Source organism: Pimephales promelas, chromosome 12 (genome assembly GCF_988280905.1).
Source record: "Pimephales promelas chromosome 12, fPimPro1.hap1.1, whole genome shotgun sequence".
Classification (NCBI taxonomy): Eukaryota; Metazoa; Chordata; class Actinopteri; order Cypriniformes; family Leuciscidae; genus Pimephales; species Pimephales promelas.
In genome coordinates, this window is record NC_142780.1 from 7737713 (window position 1) to 7756854 (window position 19142).

Below are 19142 nucleotides of genomic sequence, written 5' to 3' on the forward strand. Positions count from 1 at the left end.
AAAAGCAGCCCGTTCTCATCCCAAGGCATCATCTAACTGACACTTTTGACCATGCGTCAAAATCCAACGCACATGGCAACCTTTGGCGTCAAGATGAGACACGTCTCTTAGTGGTCTAACACTAATCTACCCCAGACCTAAACCTACCCGCGTCATCTAACTGACGCTAAAGGTTGCCATGTGCGTCGGATTTAGACGCATGGTCAAAAGTGTCAGTTAGATGACGCCCTAGGATGAGAATGCGTTGGCAAAAGATATAAATAAATGGCTTAAAACTTAAGTTTACTTTTTTTTTTTTTAAATAATGATGTGCCTAAGACTTTTGCACAGTTCTGCATATTACTTTGAAAGTTTTGTAGTGTATTATGACAACATTATAGACCCTCTGACCCTCACTTATCTAATTGGCAAATACAATCGGGATTTAGTACTTTCGCTGCTTAGACTGCAAACAAGCCTAAAATAGACCAGGACTCTTATTTTTAAATATATATCCTTTACTATTTTTAGACGCTCATTAAAATGGTCAATATCATAATATATTAACACAAGCAATAAATGTAAGGTATTCCAAGTGTTTTTACTTTGAAACCAGTAGCACTCATGTTACTATTCAACGTGATCTCATGAGAATACGTATGTATTTATACGTAACGTGTCGTTCTATCATACGTATATATAATTACGTTTTATATGCGCAGAAACGTATGATACTGACGTATTTACAGTACTAAAACGTAAAATATTTACGTATTGACAGCACAAAAACGTAATTTATTTACGTATGAACAAATCCACTGACGTCACATTGTACGTATCACAATTTATGCATATTAATATCGTAGCAGCATTATGTTTTGACTCTGTTGCATTCCACTGTCTTATTAATGAAGTTTTCAGTCGCATTTATTGATATAATACTCATAAATATGAACATTTTGCTCGTTTCGCCTGAATGTTGTTAAACAATACACTATAAAACCTTAAAAATACAGTCTTTAACGTTAGCTACTCGTTCAACCATTTTGTAATAGTTTATTTACCTTGAGACACATAAAGCGTTTTCTCCTATAAAACACAACAAAAAATCACAAAAGACATCAATTTGATTAACTTAGTTTGATGTAATCCAAATCTTTAGAATCCATAGTTGTTTGTAAGAAACAACTCCTAATTCAGCCTCTTATCCAGTCGTGATCTCTCCATTCTCAGCAGCGACCGTACATGTCAAACCCCGCGCTGATGAATTCAAATTCAAAAATTGCGCCCTTGAGAAGCGATACGTCATGTTTTACGGCAGTGATACCAAACGTTCATTGGCTCTTCCCTGCTTCGTCACAGTTTGCGACATGAAGGACTGTGCCGGTTGGTTAGTTTAGTTCATTTGAATTTTGAAATGGAGAAGCGCGAACCGAAGTCGGATTAACATTTTCATTATTTAATTTCTGCTCTGTACTTCATACAAAACTATTACAATACTGCCAGAGACAGAGAGAAGACTGCGACTGCAACGCTTCATCATGTGAACGGCTTTTGGTATCGGTTTTGACATTTTTGCAATAAATAAATTATTGTGATTATACTTGTCTGTTAGTTATGTTTTTCTTAATAATTGTAGTTTGTTACGTAGTTTTAAGGAATTGTTATGGGTAACGTTAGGTTTAGGGGTAGGATTGGTGGCTCAAAATATATTTTAATGTTATTGTTAATAAAACTACCCTTTCCCAACACCTGTCCGTTACGTTTTATCCTTTTTTATATTAAGTATAAAATGGGTATGTTTAGGTTTGGGATTAGGGTTACGGGATCTTACATTTATCTATAAAATGGTAAAAAGGGAAATTATACAGATATCTTTATGATATAGAATATACGTAAATAGTTTACGTTTTGTAGCTGTAAAAACGTAATAATGTTACGTTTAAATGTTGCAGATACGTCTATATTATACGTTTCAGCACCTATCCAAACGTACTAAAAAGTACGTTTTCTATCTTTGCAAAAACGTAAAATACCTACGTATTAACAATGAGACCAGGCTGTACTATTGAATTAACCAATAGTGTGAGTTTGAGGAGGGACTGTGTGTTTGTCTGACCATAGCTTAGCTCATAAGCATAGCTTATACTCACTGAATACTGTATGGTACTGTACATTACATGAATTACAATAGTGAAATTTAAGTATAAATGTGGGCATTATTCCACATTAAACAACCCGGTCTCATCCCAAGACGTCATATAACTGACGTTTTGGGACGTCTTTTGACCATACGTCAATATTCGCCTTTTTAGGGCCCACTTAAACGTCGGTAGATGAGGTTATGGGATCCTAACTCTACCCCAGACCTAAACCTAACCCTAAACCTAACCCGTCACCTAACTGACGTTAAAGGTAAAGCGTCAGTTGTATGACGGCCCGGGATCACCATCTACCAACGTTTAAGGCGGATATTGACGTATGGTCAAAAGACGTCCCAAGACCTCAGTTATATGACTTTTTGGGATGAGACTGTGTTACATTAAGCAGTACACATGACCTCATCACTTTCCATGTTTAATTCAGCAAATGGAATGACCAGTAATCAGCTGGTAAATAAATATGGTCATGTTAAAAATTGTTCAAATCAATCAAATAAACAAACAGATTGTTAAGAATAAAGAGATGAAAAATCAATCCATCTCACTGGATTGGGGAGATTGAGAGCATTGCATTGTGTTATGCAGTGAATACAGTATCCCACAGAAAATTCACAACCTCAGTATAACATACTACAGTAGCCTATGTAGTGCAGCAACGGTACAAGTTATTCCAAACATAGCAGGCATTGTTTGCACTTCCATCAGGTGCCACTGTGATGTAAAAAATCTTTAAATTGCAAAGCTATTGAAAATACACTCAACACAGATGCAGTAGAACACCGATGTACAGTTTTTTGTTGTTGTTGTTGTTGTTTTTTTTAATCAAGAACAGGGAAGGTTTGTCTAGTGGATGCTGGACTGAAAGCAGAAAACTCTCACAAATGTTCTTTGTTCTTGTATTTTTCATGAATTCATTATAAACAGTATAAGCATTATTCACAGTTCTGATCACGGCCTTTGAAGGACATTTGCCCTGCAGGTATGGTCAGCAGTGAAAGCCTGTTTTCCTCCGCCGTTATTCCCACAGAATGGAGCCCCCTGAGTTTGCTAATTCTCTGAGCCCATGGAGGGTAGCAGATATAGTCAATGCGGGTGTTGGTGAGCTCAGACTAGCGGGAGTACAAATCCCTCAAAGAACTTAAGGCTGGCTGTAGTCCTCCGCTAGGCTGTGGTGGGAACCGAATCAAAGAAAAAGGTGCCTGTAAGGCAGATCAGCCTAGAGCCCAAATTGATTTACACATGCACGCACGCACGCACACACACACACACAGACAGAGAGAAGCAGGAATCATTTGGGGTTGTAAAATGAACGAAATTTAGCTGCATTTATTTCAATGATAACTGGAGGATACTTTCCGATTAAAGAAGACATGTTGATGTTCGAAACATATTTTAATTTAATTCTACTTATTTTTCATATGCTGGAACTTATCACCTAAAACCATAATCGATACAAGACGAAGCAAAGTATTTGAATAAGGTATTCAGACATAAAAACACAAAAAACTTTCCCAGACATTTGAATTGCTACAGTAGCTGGGCACTTCTCAAGCCAAATTTCTTGACTTCCCTGCTTTTGCTCTCTGAACACACTGAGAAATCGCCTCAGACCATGTTCCACATCAAAAACAACAGCAGAGAAAGAGCGATTCACCTGCTCCCCTCTCTGCACGTCTAGATTCAGAGTGAATCGCTGAGCCACAACAGGGTTCAGAGATCAGCTTTGAAAATAAGGCCAGGGGTCGCAGTTCACCGTGGCTCAACGCCCTGTGGCAACCGGAATGGTAATGTAGTTGCTGGGATCCGGCCCGGGCCGCTGTGAAGACTTCCAGTGAGGAGAAGCTATTGTTTATGGGCCCTCTTGGGCTAGAGCAGAGCAGAGAGGCGATGAGCTCCTCCGGCTCCTCTGTGCTGATGCTGGATATCTCGGGCTCCTCTTGAGGAGATCAGCATTCCTTTCAGCGTGAACTTTGGCCGTTAACGGTTTCTCACTGTGTCCTGCCCACCAGTGATGAATGTTCATTCTGAGCCAGGCGCCAAAAAGCAGTTTCTGAAGGAAGAAAACAAAGTACATCATGGTTTGCAATATATCTTACTGAGTCTATGGATAATGAAGAACGGCAAATAAAATATACATCATGCACAGAATGTGAATCACCAACATAAACCCAACCGGAAGATGACATCAGGTGCCGGGCTGATCTAACACTTCTCTTGCGGTGTAGTGTTTGTGATTTTTAAGTATGCATAGAATAAAGGACCTACAGAACTATATTAGCCCCGAATACAACAGCACTCGTGGAATAATATTATATCCCACAATCCCTTCTGTCTCCACTGTTACAAAGATATTGAAGCTATTTTCCTATTCGAAAATAATGCCTTTCAAAATGAATAACGAATTCTACTGAAGAATAGGAAACATTATAAGATTAGATCTAAGGTTACTGTAGATGCAGTCACTCCTCGTGTTTGCCAGATATCTGGTTATTATACATAAACCTCTAAAATCACTATGCAATAATTAGTGTGTGAAGTGAATGAGTGTCAAGTCTGTGAATGAAAAGAGCACAGCATGATCGCAAATCAAAAACTCTCTGTAAGTGTCAAAATATCAAAACCTGACAGGAGTTATATCAGTTGAGATACTGAATCATACACATTTTATACTAGATATTTCTATTTAAATATTTTAAACCTTTTAGGATATGACACTATATGCTTCTCTTTCTCATTCTCTCCCGGAGCCAGCAAGCAAATGTGTATTCTTTATAATTTGTTCAGATTTGAATTTGTTGCATAAAAGTTGTTTTAGGAATTTTCAACCGCTGAATTTTCTTTCAACTTCCATGTTCTATAATCAGCTGTTTTATATAGAGTACTTTTATACGAGGTTGCGGATGATTGTCCTGACATGTGCACAAAATTACGCTGGTAAATAATGTAAAATATAATTAGATATTGTTTTCCATTTGTTTAACAGTTAGCATTATTGGTGTTATAAGATATTGGTGTTTAAGATTAATGTCATAATTATTTTTTTAAAAGTATGATTTTATGAGTTATACAAGGCACATTTGTAATCTGAAATGAATGAAGGTAATGAATGAAGGAAGGAATTACATTTAAAAGAGGCTTTTGTTGTAATTTTGGCACAAATATTTTGAGATTTCTACAGATACAGATAGGCTCCGCTGCATACCCCTAATGAAGGCAATTGTTGCATTCTTTGTTGCACATACTTCATGATTTAGGATCATGAACATGTCTGCAAAGTGTGATGTATTTTGAAAAGTGCATACAAACTTTTTATAACAATTATGATGTTTGCAGGTCAAAATGACACCCATATTTCATGGTTAAAGCCAGTGATGGATCTGCCATGTGCCTTGGCAAATCACACCTAAAAAAATTTAGTCCACCACAAAAACAGGGAGAAGGGAGTCTTCAATTGTGATGCTTTATTAAATCTTGCTTACACAAGATAAAAAGTGATCAAGCCACAGAGAGGAAAAAGGCGAAAAAAAATTAACAGTTAAAAACAAGAAGGTCCAAAAATTGTATTCCATTCTGATTACATCACAAGAAAAATCCAGTATTCAAAAAGGACATAATTGGACTTGAGCCTCTCAAACTGACAGAGGACAAAATTCAACACCACCTCTCCCAGAGTACAATAAGTAACAACTCTCTCTAGACAAAACATACAGTGAATTTATAAGAGGTGGCCAGCACCATGAAAACAAAGAAGGGGAAACATTACCATACAAATTTCCACAACAATAACAACACAAACCCTGGAATAAAGACGAAACGTTTAACTAAATTTAGAGCCATGGATACATTTTAGTTAATGCAAAAGAATCCCATTAAACAAACATCACATTGATCAAGACATCACATTTTCCTATGTCCCCTCTAATACATCAAATTTGGTCCAGTTTCATTTCCTTTAGAATTCCCATAAAACAGATCAACTTCCTGTTTGAATCTCTTTGTCACTAGGCTGGTCAATACCACATTACTAAACTAAACTAAACTAAATTAAACATTTCAAGTCATCTTAATGGGCTCTATGCATGGCGGTATTTCCGGTGAAGGTTTAAGGATGATCGACAACTTCAGCCGATCATAGAGTCCAATGCAATGCCGAGAATTTATATTGAATTTTACACTCCATGGTTATACTAAAGAAACGGTAGTCACAAAAACAGATAAAACAGACACCCTGTGTTAGTTTATGCTTCTTTTTAAAATTATATAAAATAAACGTAACTATATATAAAATTACATCTAAACGTATGAATGTTTCGTTTCAAGGACGGGAGGACAGTAAATTTTGAAGACTCTGCCATAATCCCGTTTTCCTCGGTTTTCCCCCGCTTTAATCTCCCCAACCGGAAACTGTTGAGCATCCTTGCGTCAAATGCGGAACTTGTGCGTGCATTTAGCCCATTACAAAATGAACTAACCATTTAAGCTATATTTGTTTTTATAAATCACATTTTAGCCAAAGAGGAATTTTAGCTGGTTTTAATGTTTTGATCTTAAGCCAAATAACTAAGCCCGTGCACTGACCCTGTACAATGACAAATAAAGATCTTAAACCAAACCATAGTAATTTCCTTTTATTTATAAATAAAATGCAAATATGAATAGATAAAACTTGTGTGGCTTAAATACTGGCCATCACAAAGCTAAGGCATACTGCACAGACTATTTTTTATATTTTTTGTTGTGTCAGTTTTTCAACCACCCTCTAAAGGTTGTTACATAATGTATGTACTGTATGTTGCATTGAAGACAGAATTCTGTTGCATATAATGTATGTTGCATTGAAGACATAATTTTATACGTCTTCATTTGGCTGGGAATCAAACGAATGAGTTTGCAGTTGCCTCAGAAAAAGCACACAGTTTTGTTTAACATGTTAAAAAAGTTTTACTAAATGTTAGCCACAATATACTGTTAATAATATTTATTTGTTTATTATGTAAAATATAAACCAAAAAATGTTTTAAAAATAGTCATATACAGTTTTGTTGTAATGTGTGGAAAATACTGTTTTATTTTTGTTTTTTCTTAGGGTGATTTTTGGTTCATTGTATTGATCCATAACCCTACAGTAAATTCATAACAGAATTTAACTTTGAGTTTGAACCAGAATTTGAACTTAATAAAAGGGATAAGCAATACATCCTGCATTAATCAGCAAGTAGCATGCCAGCATTCCCTTCTGAAAACAAATTGGCTTGCAATCCTGTTGCATAAACAACAATATATTGGAGTTACACAAACTGTGGTGTCATTCCTTTGTGGTCTAGCAAACATTTGTGAGTTTGACACATTTATAAGCTCAGAAAACCAATAGTGACATCATCACAATTAGCTGAAAACAGCACTGGCCACAACAAGGGATTATGTGACCATGTATTCCATACAGTCACTACGTTCTCAGAGCAGCAGGAGCCAAAATTTAATTTAAACCATGTCATCACCATGCCGCATATGTGCAAATTAAATTACAGTGCACTGCAGTAATTGGTCAAGTCGGCATGAATAAAGGTGAATGTATAGGGTCTCACAGCAGGGGTTGTGACCAGCCTGAATGAGTCAATAGGTGCTGCAATGGTCTCTGTTGAGATTGAGGGGAGACTGTGGTACAACCACCGGGGTCTGATTTGATCATTACGCCTAAACATCATTCAGACTTTCTGCACACAACGCCTAGAAGAGGAGCATCACACATTCATAAATGGTCACTTCTCTGACAGGTGCGAGACCCTAAACATGGACACTTGAATCTAGTCAGTGTCAACAAGCTAAGACTGCTTATGCGATGTTATGCTAGTGGCCTGAATCAATCAGGCTGGGTCATCTTCTACAAATATAATGAGCATTGACATGTCAAATGTAGTATTACAGAAACCTTAAAAGCTATTATTGTTTCGGAGGCTCCTTATGGTGGAGGAACTACACAAAAAGAGTGAGCGAATGCCATTTGTGACTAATATAGTAAAATTAACTATAAATAAAATATGTAATCCAAAAATTACCCTTTATCATATTCAAAAGTCCTCATTAGGCATTCAAGCCAAGTCTTGTTTCCTTCCAAATGTAATTAAGTGTGAGCCTTTAAGGATAAAGTAAGCTTGTTAATAAGTTCACAGAGTAATGAAAAACAGCCTTTTCTTTATTGCTGAAGTGAGAATATTGAATCTAATAACAGGGCTGTGAAACATCAGCGACTCTGAGCAGTGCACCTGCCAACTTCTTGGGGTTAAAAATGGAGCCATGTGTTTTTCTCATTACACATGGAAACCTCAGTCCGGACATCTGGGATCTTCACGACAAATAAACAGACATGATTAAATATCGTAGCGTAGCGATGTTGACTGTATGACGGTTCATGCAAAGTTCTTTCAACGGGAAAAGTCCTTGCATTGAGATGGTGAAAGCAAAAGTTATTCAAAAAGCTCCATGAATCAACATATGCCTAGGAAAATGTTAGGGTTTGGATTTTCCAAGATTAATGAAACATGGTAAAAAGGGACATCATTACAATCTGAGGACAGAACAAAATCAAGGATGCTACAGCTACATCTATATACATTTACAACTACATCTCCAGCTTCGGATTGGCAATTCAGTCAAATAATAGCAATCAAATTTCCACATGTGTTTGGACCCTGAGGATTTTTGCTTGTGGATACATTTTCAGATTATAATGAGAAACAATTATTCAGTATGTTCTTCCACAGTATAATAGCAAATTCCAAAACCTGACATCCACTCTACCATCATTCCAGAAGAGGCATATGTAACGCACAGTGGTAATAAAGCATTACACTCGTAGTGTTGCTCTGGGAGAAAGATCGGTGAGAAAGAGCCCGAAAATGGCTGTGGAAACAATTTCCTCATCTGCGCCTCAGGCCAGAGATTAAAAAGTGTCAATTATAAATGATGTCAGTCTCACTTACCATGAGGAGCATTTATGCATGAGGCTATCTGGGAGATTGAGTGGACGGCAGCAGATGATTTCAACATTGCCAGCAGCTGTCTCTCTGTGCCACTGTCCACTGCTGGATGTGACAACTGACACGTAATGAATTGCGTTTGCCAAAAACAACAGTTTGATGCTCTAACATTGTTTATTGACTTTGCTACTCACACAAACCCCATGCCAACTGCCGAATCATAGATAAGCGTCTGTACAACCTGACAGTTTCCACATCGGTTCAGCTTCTGGAGGGAGCGCAAGCTGCTATTTGTTGGTTTTGTTTGTTAAGTTTGCGCTAAAGCTCTGGCAGAGTGCTTAACTTCAAATTCAAGGACATTTGTTTCTTCTTGGACAGGAGCCATTTTCATCAGTACCGTGTGCATAAAGCGGGCTTATTTAGCAACCGATGTGTTGCTTTGATTATGTGTCCCTCCTTGAATCCAGATGTCAGAATAAAAGAATGCCTGCACCCTGCAAAGGTCTTCTTTCTCTGTCCCAGAAAACCTGAGAGGGAAGTGAATTCCCACTGAGCAGGAGCATGGATCATGGTAATTGCCAGCGGTACCTTGGGGCCAGAGCAATGAGCTCATTATTTCTTCCAAAACCCTTAAGTCTCGCAAAACAACAGCCGGCCGACTGTGGCTCTCGGTGGGAGTCGTGGGCGTGTGTTTGTGCATGTCGGTGTCGTCTTCCAGACATTCACTCTGCTGAAGCGTCTGGAAGTTCTTATTGTTTTCAAGATAACAAGTAAGTAGAATATTACAAAATAAAAAATACAAATATTTTTCGCACAGCCTCACAAATCTGACTTGAAAAGCAATGCATTCCCCCTTTTTTTTTTGTTCCTCTCTCTTGGTGAGGTTCTGAGGATGGAATACAGACTACAGTATCCATCCATCTATCCATCTATCTTTATATCTATATCTCAGCTATATATAGCTATATATACAGCTGTCCAGAGAGCTGATGCTGACAGTCACTCTGTCCTGCACTGAGCTTTCATCTGGGATTGGGTTGTCGCTGGCATTGGTCAGTGCCCAACAGATATAATGCCAAGTGAAGCTTGGAGAACCCTTTCAAAACCAATGCAGCTTGTCTACTAAACATGGCAATTCAATTAGAAAAAAATCACTAGTTTCTACTACTACTTATGCTACTTTATATTAGGTGTTTTTAACTACTATATATGCACAATGTACTTTGTTTTATTGCAAAACACTTGTGCTGCTATTGAGGAGGGATACTGGTGAGGCTAGGGATAGGTTTGGTGGTATAGGTAAGTGTTATAGATGTAATTACAGAAATGTATTACAGCTGCAATAGCATGCATTTTTTAATATAAGTGCAGTATTAAAATGTACATGATGTACATGAAAAATGCACTTTATCAAATGATTAATTTAAATATACTTAATATAATATTAATACACTCAGTGGGGCACTATTTTATTTCATTTTGTTTTTGTATTCAAAAATACTGTATAAGGAAAAAGTTTTTAAATTGTATGCTTTTAAGAGCTTTTCATCTGTAAAACATTGACTAAAACATCTACAAAAACATGATTTTTTACATGTTTAAAAATGTAACAGTGTTATTTATTTGTTATTTATATTTATTATTTGATTTTAATATTTGGCTACTTTTTAAAATGGCCGTCAATGTAGAAACATGCTTTTAGTGTGTAGTTACAACATCTACTAGGGGCTAAGGGGCTAACATGTTCATTGAAGGGGCTATTCTGGTAGGCTGATGTATTAGGCATTTAAATGTGCATACACAATTTTCCATGCATATCGGGATTTATAAAAAAACAAACTTAACATAAATGGGTGTGCACCATACAGACACTCTAGACACTATTTTACTGGAGAGAGCAAAGTAATGAATGATTTTAAACTGTTTTCTAGTTGAATATTTTCATTTCCACAATGAGATTAAGTGTGCAGTAGCACATCCAACACTATCTCACGACCAATTCGTACAAATTCGACGCATGATTAAAAAGTGGCTAATTCGTACTAATTCGTACGACCTCACTCATACTAATTCGTACGATTTGTCTAAAGCCACGTGATGGTTAGGTTTAGGGGCGGGGTAAGGGGTAGGTCATTCGTACGAATTCATACGAATTGGCCAATTCGTAAAATATGTACGATTTAGCAAAATCGTATTAATTCGTACGAGTGAGGTCGTATGAATTGTTACGTATTAGCCACTTTTTAATCATTCGTCGAATTCGTACGACTTGGTCGTGAGATCGGGTTGGCACATCTGCAAATGCTTACTTTAGCTTACGTCCCACCCTCCCTGCAAATCACCATCCAAAGCCATGCCTCCTAAACGGAATAGCACAGCCCAGAAAACTGGAGACAACATTTATGCATTTGTGCAATTGATTTGATTTGAATTGATACATTTATGCCCCCTTTAAAATGATGTGCATGTGCAACACACACACACACACACACACACACTAATGCTGGCGCAGTTTTGTTTAAATTACATACACATACTGTGATAAAGTTTGCTACGTACAAGAAAAATTACATTTATGCGAGGGACCTGTGGCATCATGTTTACTTGTCATACAGGTGCTTCTGTGTCAAATGTGAGGAGATGGCTAACATACAGAACAACAGCATATGCAGTTTTTAATACAATATCTTTAAAAATATAGAAACGTGTGGTTACACACTATGCAAACAAGGTTTAAATTATATAGCCTACCAGACATCCTACGACGACAACAACTTTAGACGCATTTGTTGTTGAATTGGCTGACATTGACCGAAAAGACTATTTGCTCAAAAATCATAAAATACACTTACTGTTACTGGATGTGACGGTGGATCGCAAACAGTAGATGACGATCCACAGTTGAGGATTAAAGGAACACTCCGACTTTTTGGGACTTTAGCCTATTCACCTTACCCCCCAGAGTTAGATAAGTCCATACATACCTTTTTCATCTCCGTGCGTGCTATAAGTCTGTTTGACGCACCCACCGCTAGCCTAGCTTAGCACAAAGACTGGATGTGAATGGTTGCAGCTTTCATACTAATCCAAATGAGTGACAAAATAACGCAAACGTTTTCCTATTTACATGTTGTGGTTTGTATAGTCACAGAGTGTGCAAATATCAAGGCCATATGAGACACAGACATCTTTTGACCGTATAAATACTATATTTTCTGAAGGGGAAGCACTGCTACTTGGGCAGAGTGATAACAATCACCTGAGACGCACCGTGACGAGAAGCAGAGAGTTCGCTTCGCTCAGCGTTGGAATAAAGAGTCAGCAATTACTAACGTTAGATAGAAAAGCATAGTTTATCATGGGTGTTTGCTTTATTGTATGAGCTGTGACAATAAACAGGGGAGACCAGGTAAAACAGTACCATTTTTCATTGATTTCCAACCAAAAACGCACCCAGATTTATAAATATCACATGAATAAATAATTATTATTACAGGAATCAATATATTTTAAATGCAATTTAACCAAATGAACCAAATGTATTCAACAGTAGCCTATATAATATACAGTATTGCATAGGATAGAATAAGGGGAAAGTAATAGCACAAATTGTTTTTGCACAATGAACTCACAGCCTATCGTACCCTTTTGCACGCTCAAGTTCGTTATTTCCATGGTTATTTCAAATTTAGGCTACTAGGCGCGCCGCGCGCAGGGTGCAAGTTCAACGCGGTAAACGCGCTCGTTTTTTTTCCCCAAGCGCGTCCGCACCGCATCAAGATAAAAACATATTCATACCCTAATCATATAATAGTGTCACTAACGTTACATTAGATCTGGCTAATAATGGCACTGTTACAGTAGGTCATCTAAAAACATAACGGAACACTTACCTCAGCCGCAGGTGATCCACTTGTCCTGTGCTATCGATGGGATGGCCGTATCCTTCAGCACATTATGGTCCGTGTGGCAAATTCCATTTTTTCAAAATAGTCGTCCTCATTGAAATGTACCGAGCAAACATAATGTCCCTTGATAATCTTAGGTGTGTTTGGATAAATATCCTGAGTAAGTTAGCCATTTCTTCATCCAGTCAGCGTTTTTAGTTGGAATTCTGTGAAACATGGTATTACCTCCCCTGTTTACTGTCGCAGCTATTTACAATAGAGCGAAAACCCATGACTCTAAACTACGCTTTTACTATTTATAAATTGCTGACTCTATTACCCAAACACCGAGCGAACTCTCCGCTCCTCACCACGGCGTGTCTCCGGTGATGCGGTTATTACGCCGTCAAAGTAGCAGTGCTTCGCCTTCAGAGAATAGTTCCCAGGTTTTATACGGTTAAAAGATGTCTGTGTCTCATTTGACTTTGTTATTTGTACATTATGTGACTATACAAACCACAACATGTAAATAGGAAAACGTTTGCGTTATTTTGCCACTCATTTGGATCAGTATGAAAGCTGCAACCAGTCACATCGAGTCTTTGTGCTAAGCTAGGCTAGCGGTGGGTGCGTCAAACAGACTTATAGCACGCACGGAGATGAAAAAGGTATGTATGGACTTATCTAACTCTGGGGGGTAAGGTGAATAGGCTAAAGTCCCAAAAAGTCGGAGTGTTCCTTTAACATTTAAACTACAACAACAGGATTAACCCACGACAGAACAGTTATGTTTCCAAGAGACATTAACGTTACCGGCTGTCGTTGAAACAATGGAGGATATGTGTACAGATCACAGTCTATGTCACAACCACACTGTCAATCAAACCCCTTTCTCACTTTCTACGTCACAAAGAGCTGGATCTCAGAACAGCTCGTTCTGAGACAGTGAATATGATTTATTGAGATTGTAAAAAAAACACTGGGTGGATTTTTATCATACTAGGGTGGTTTTGCTCACACACTGCCGACACACATTTATGTTCAAACACCATGTAAAAGTGAATTTTCCATAATAGGTGCCCTTTAATAATTGCTGCACACAATAAAAGACTTATTTATGTGCAGTTTATGTCACATCATTTGTTCTTTAAAATGGTAATGTACCCGACACCTTTATCAAAACTAATTTAATACAGGAAGAGTAACCCTGAAGCTTACTTTCACTGTAAAAAATTTCTTGTCAAATTAACAGTAACTTACTGGCAACAATTATCCAGTACTTGCTATTCATTTAACAGTAAAATTACCGTAACACTAACAACAGTACTGTTAAGCATACTGTAAATTAAATAACATTATTTTACTGTAATTTCTTACCATATTAAAGTACAGAATTACACTGTTAATTTTTAATAATACTGTGTAGTATGAAATGTTATTGTATTTATTTTATAGTGCTACTGTGTAACCTGTAGAAAATCCGTAGAAATATTATTTTAACTGTTAATGGGAAATAGAAAAAAGAACAATTGAAGCTTTAACTGCACAAGGTTTATTGTGTATTTTCAAACACATTAGCGCATTTATAATATACATTTAAATACATTAATACAATTAAATACATTAATAATAAAAATGTAATATAATACAATAAAAATCATGCATGACAATCATGAACAATTATGCATAAATACATGCAAAAAAAATATCAGGTAAAATAGAAAAGATTAAAGGGGTGCTATCTGATCAATCTATTAGAAAGATAGTTCATAACAACTCATCCACCCACTCCCTGCTGGGGTAAAACAGCTTAAACTAGTCTAAGATTGTCTATTGGTTTGAGATAGACTGTCTAACTGGTCAGTTGCTGATTTTAAAGGGTTTTTGGCTGCTTTCTATCTAAGGGACCAGATTTGCAGGGCTGCGAGACACATATAAACTTATAAACTATAAAAGCTTTGACAAGTAAACCACCAATCCAGATGAGTATTACAAAATGACAAGTTATCCAGTGTCCTTTAAAAAAAAAAAAACTAAACACAAAACAACCTCATCATGCACATGTGCCATGAAAAACTTGCATTATGGTATTAATCATCACATAAAAATTAATCATTTATATGTAGACTTATGTTCTAACTTTTGCAGGAAGTTTTCTATCCAAGCTTTTATGCAATTAAACCTTAAACTGTACAACAACGTTTATTTTCACACAACAATTCTTAACAACTTGCAGATAGACAAAATTCACAGATGGATAATAATCTGTTTAAAATGTTCTCAGTGGGTCAGTGCTGGACCAAGGTATAGTAGTAGTAGTTAGATAAATAGAATAATTAAATTAGATTAGATTTACAATTCATCGGTCGTCAAGATGGATAGGGGTCTTCTTAACATGCACAGCTCACACCTGTGGAAAAGGAGAACAGACAAGACAGTTAAAATACAGTACGTTTTTGTTGTTGTTGTTTTGGCTAAACAGCAAAAACAGACAAAATTATGTCTAAAGTGTAATTCACTTAATACTAAAATCTTGTTTGTTGGACTGTTGTTTAAAAAAAATTGTTAAAGTATGTTCATTATGTCCTCAGTTGTATGCTGTGTAATATAATGCAATGCTATACTGTTCAGTGTTGTGCATATGTTTATGCCACAAGAGGGCACTAAAGTATAGGCTATGGAGGATGCGTTTGTATTATTATTATGTTTGTCCAAGTTGATTTACCGTAGTTAAGAGGATCATATTACTGAGAGAATCTTCATTAGAGACTGATGTGTCAGTGTCAACAGCTGAAATAAATATGCCAAGAACGGCTAAAGATAACTCATCTCTATCGTCCACTCTTTTCTTTTGAATGCAACGCAAGCTGAAACATAACTCAACATCAATTAATTTACGATCACGTGAAAACGTAGGTTAAATCTTGCTTGTGTGATACATGACTTAATATTTTGGACAAAAATACACCTGGGCGCTTTCCGTGGTCCATCAGTTATCACTGAGGTAACGTTAACGTTAAATGGCAGAACGCCAGGTCAGGATTTACACGAAAAAAAAAGCGTGAAAAAATCAATAAGAGGAATTGACACTTTAATTTTATAACAATAAATCCGAATCCTAACCTTGGATATCCGATTTCAGGATATCGATTTTCAATTCCTAACCCCTATAAGTTATAAAATAATGAACGTGCAGGCGCTTTCACCGACTTAACGTGGTAAATAACAAAATGATTAGACCATTTTGACCTTATAAGAGGTTACATATGAAATATATGTTAATAAAATCACATTTAATCAAGTAAGTTAGGCTATCAAGATGAAAGAAATCCGCGTCTGACTTATGCTAGGCTTATAACATTCCGCGGCCAGTTCTTTCTAACGTTAATCTGTTAACGTACGTAACTCATATGGTTTTTATAAAAATATGAATTACTAACCAGATATGTAGGCCTATGGCGAAAACGTTGCCGACAGCGACGCGATGCACGGCCTGCGCGTTCTTACAGAGAGAAGGGAACTGAAGAGTTCTTCATAAAATGGCAGCTGGTTGTGGTTATTTTTCGCGGTCATTTCGTACTAATGTATTTGAATTTACAGTAACATGCCCCAAATGGCTACATTGAAGAGTAGCCTATCATATACATATTATATTAAAATGTCTAGAATAGATTAAATTGAATGTAGAAATCGTGGTCAGCTATTCTAAAAAACTTTAAAGTTATTAGCTAGAATCCGTATACACATTATAAGAATTATTACTTACCAGATGAAGAAGTTGCAGGTCGGCAGAAAAGACAGCAGCACCACTGACACGACAGAGAAACTCTTCCAAAGTCAAATGCTTTCATGCACACCCCACTGACATAAATTATGTCATAAATTATGACTGTTAATGGTCAACCAGTGCTACATTTTTATTTTAAATGTAAGAATAACATTAGTAGGCTAGCAATTTTTCCGTGGAACTGTGTGTGGTGTTTTTCGCGGTCAATTTGCACTGTATTTAGATTAACAGTAACTGATAATTTCCCAGAATGCATTGAAATTCTACAGTAACATACTGTCAACTGTGTGCACAGTACATAACTGTTGAAAAAACAATTTAATACTGTGAAAACAACTAAATCTACTGTAACTTACTGTACATAGATTATACAGTAAGAAACTGTTGAGAAAAACAGTATAATCCTGTGAAAACAACAGAAATCATTTACAGTGTTGCTAAAAGGCACATTAAATGTCTTACGACTCAATCCTTGAGCAATTTTATTATTAATAAGCAAAATCTGCCTTTTGTGAACGCACACTTTTAGGATAAAATCTATGGAAAGTTGCACATATGAGGTCTCTGATAACCAGCCAAGCGCTGACCCTATTATGACACACACACAAAATGAAAAATGTAACAAATATCTGTGGTTGATTGTTCTATGTCACTCAGGCAGTCACTCGTCTCATTGGGCACTTTATTTATGACAGAATACTCTAATAGTCTGAATTCAGACTAGATTCATTAAATCAAACCATCCATTGATTAAAATTATGACAAATTAGTTTAGTCTGACATTTTCTTCATGGGGCTCAATTTGCATTTTATTTTATTTTCGTTTACTTAATGAAGCTTCATTCAAGAAACACAAGCGGAACTTTATAAATCATTCTTAAAACATTTCCTAAAAAACTGCCACATTCAATTCCATGCAGCATTTTACACATTCAAAGCAGGATTTATACAGAAATTTGGTCTGCTTATATTTTTCACAGCTATTTTTTGTCTCGTCTTGAAAAAGTTAACAGTAATAACCATACCATACCAAACCATCTTCTTCCTCTTATGCGGGGTCGGGTCGCGGGGGCAGCAGTCTAAGCAGAGATGCCCTGACTTCCCTCTCCCTAGACATTTCCTCCAGTGCTGGAGGGACACCGAGGCATTCCCAGGCCAGCCGGGAGACATAGTCCCTCCAACGTGTCCTAGGTCTTCCCCGGGGTCTCCTCCTAGTGGGACGTGCCCGGAACACTTTCCCGGGAAGGCATCCACCTCAGCTGACCCCTCTCGATGTGGAGGAGCAGCGGCTCTACTCTGAGCTCCTCCCGAGTGACCGAGCTTCTCACCCTATCTCTAAGGGATCGCCCAGCCACCCTGTGGAGAAAGCTAATTTCGGCCGTCTGTATCTGGGATCTTGTCCCTTCGGTCATGACTCAAAGCTCATGACCACATGTGAGAGTCGGAACGTAGATTGACCAGTAAATCGAGAGCTTCGCCTTGTGGCTCAGCTCCTTCTTTACCGCGACAGACTGGTATATTGACCGCATTACTGCAGAAGCTGCACCAATCCGTCTGTCAATCTCCCGTTCCATCCTTCCCTCACTCATGAACAAAACCCCAAGATACTTAAACTCCACTTGAGGCAGGAACTCTCCACCGACCTGAAGTAATAACCTTGATCCTGAGTTTTATTGCCAGAATAAGAATGTAAACCAGCAAAGTCCGATCAGCCCTTGAACTACAACATTCCAGAATCATCTTTTTTGGATTGACACACATTCAAAGTTAACATTTTTTCTTACAAAATCAAATGAAAATGGATAGTTTTATTTTATTATATTTGATACTTTACTGACTGATGTTCTTCCCGAGAGTTTTATTTGTCCTGTCTGCCACAGCTCATCACTGGCTCTAATGAAGATCTGAGACTGTGCGTGTCATCAATTCACATGACATTTACAGCTCACATGAATGGCTCAAAAGCATCTGTGCCTAGAACTGCACCCCTCCTAGTTTATCAGCAGAGCAGATATTGAGAGCAAGTTCCCACACCCGTTTCTCGGTCAGATAAAACCCAAGGATCAGTTGCCTCCCTGAAAACCAATGGTCGAGGCAGGCAGCAGACGCAGGCCCTCAGGCTTTCATGTGCTGAGCAGGAAGCAGGCGGTGGGAATTAGACCGCTTCGTCTGCTGCTTCCAGTGGATGAAATCTCTCTTTTATCGTGCGCCGTGGTTCTGAGCGCTGCTAAATTTCACTGTATGGTGTCCACTCACTCTTTCCACTCACATCTGTTTATGCATGTGTGTTTATATCTCTTCAAGCTCTTTGTTAACCAAAGCGGGTCTTTGCACAGGGATGATTGTAATA

At 37.4% G+C, this 19142-nt stretch overlaps 1 protein-coding gene across 1 annotated transcript in view; it reads right to left on the reverse strand.

Annotated features, from left to right (window-relative positions):
• Window positions 1-276: 276 nt before the first annotated feature.
• LOC148976928 (uncharacterized) overlaps window positions 277-19142 on the reverse strand; it is a 189449-nt gene continuing 170583 nt past the window's right edge. Inside the window, exon 5 of the mRNA XM_089117456.1 lies at window positions 277-4191. Within this exon, the coding sequence (XP_088973582.1) occupies window positions 3991-4191 (201 nt within the window). The 3' untranslated portion in view covers window positions 277-3990. The remainder of the gene's footprint in view (window positions 4192-19142) is intronic.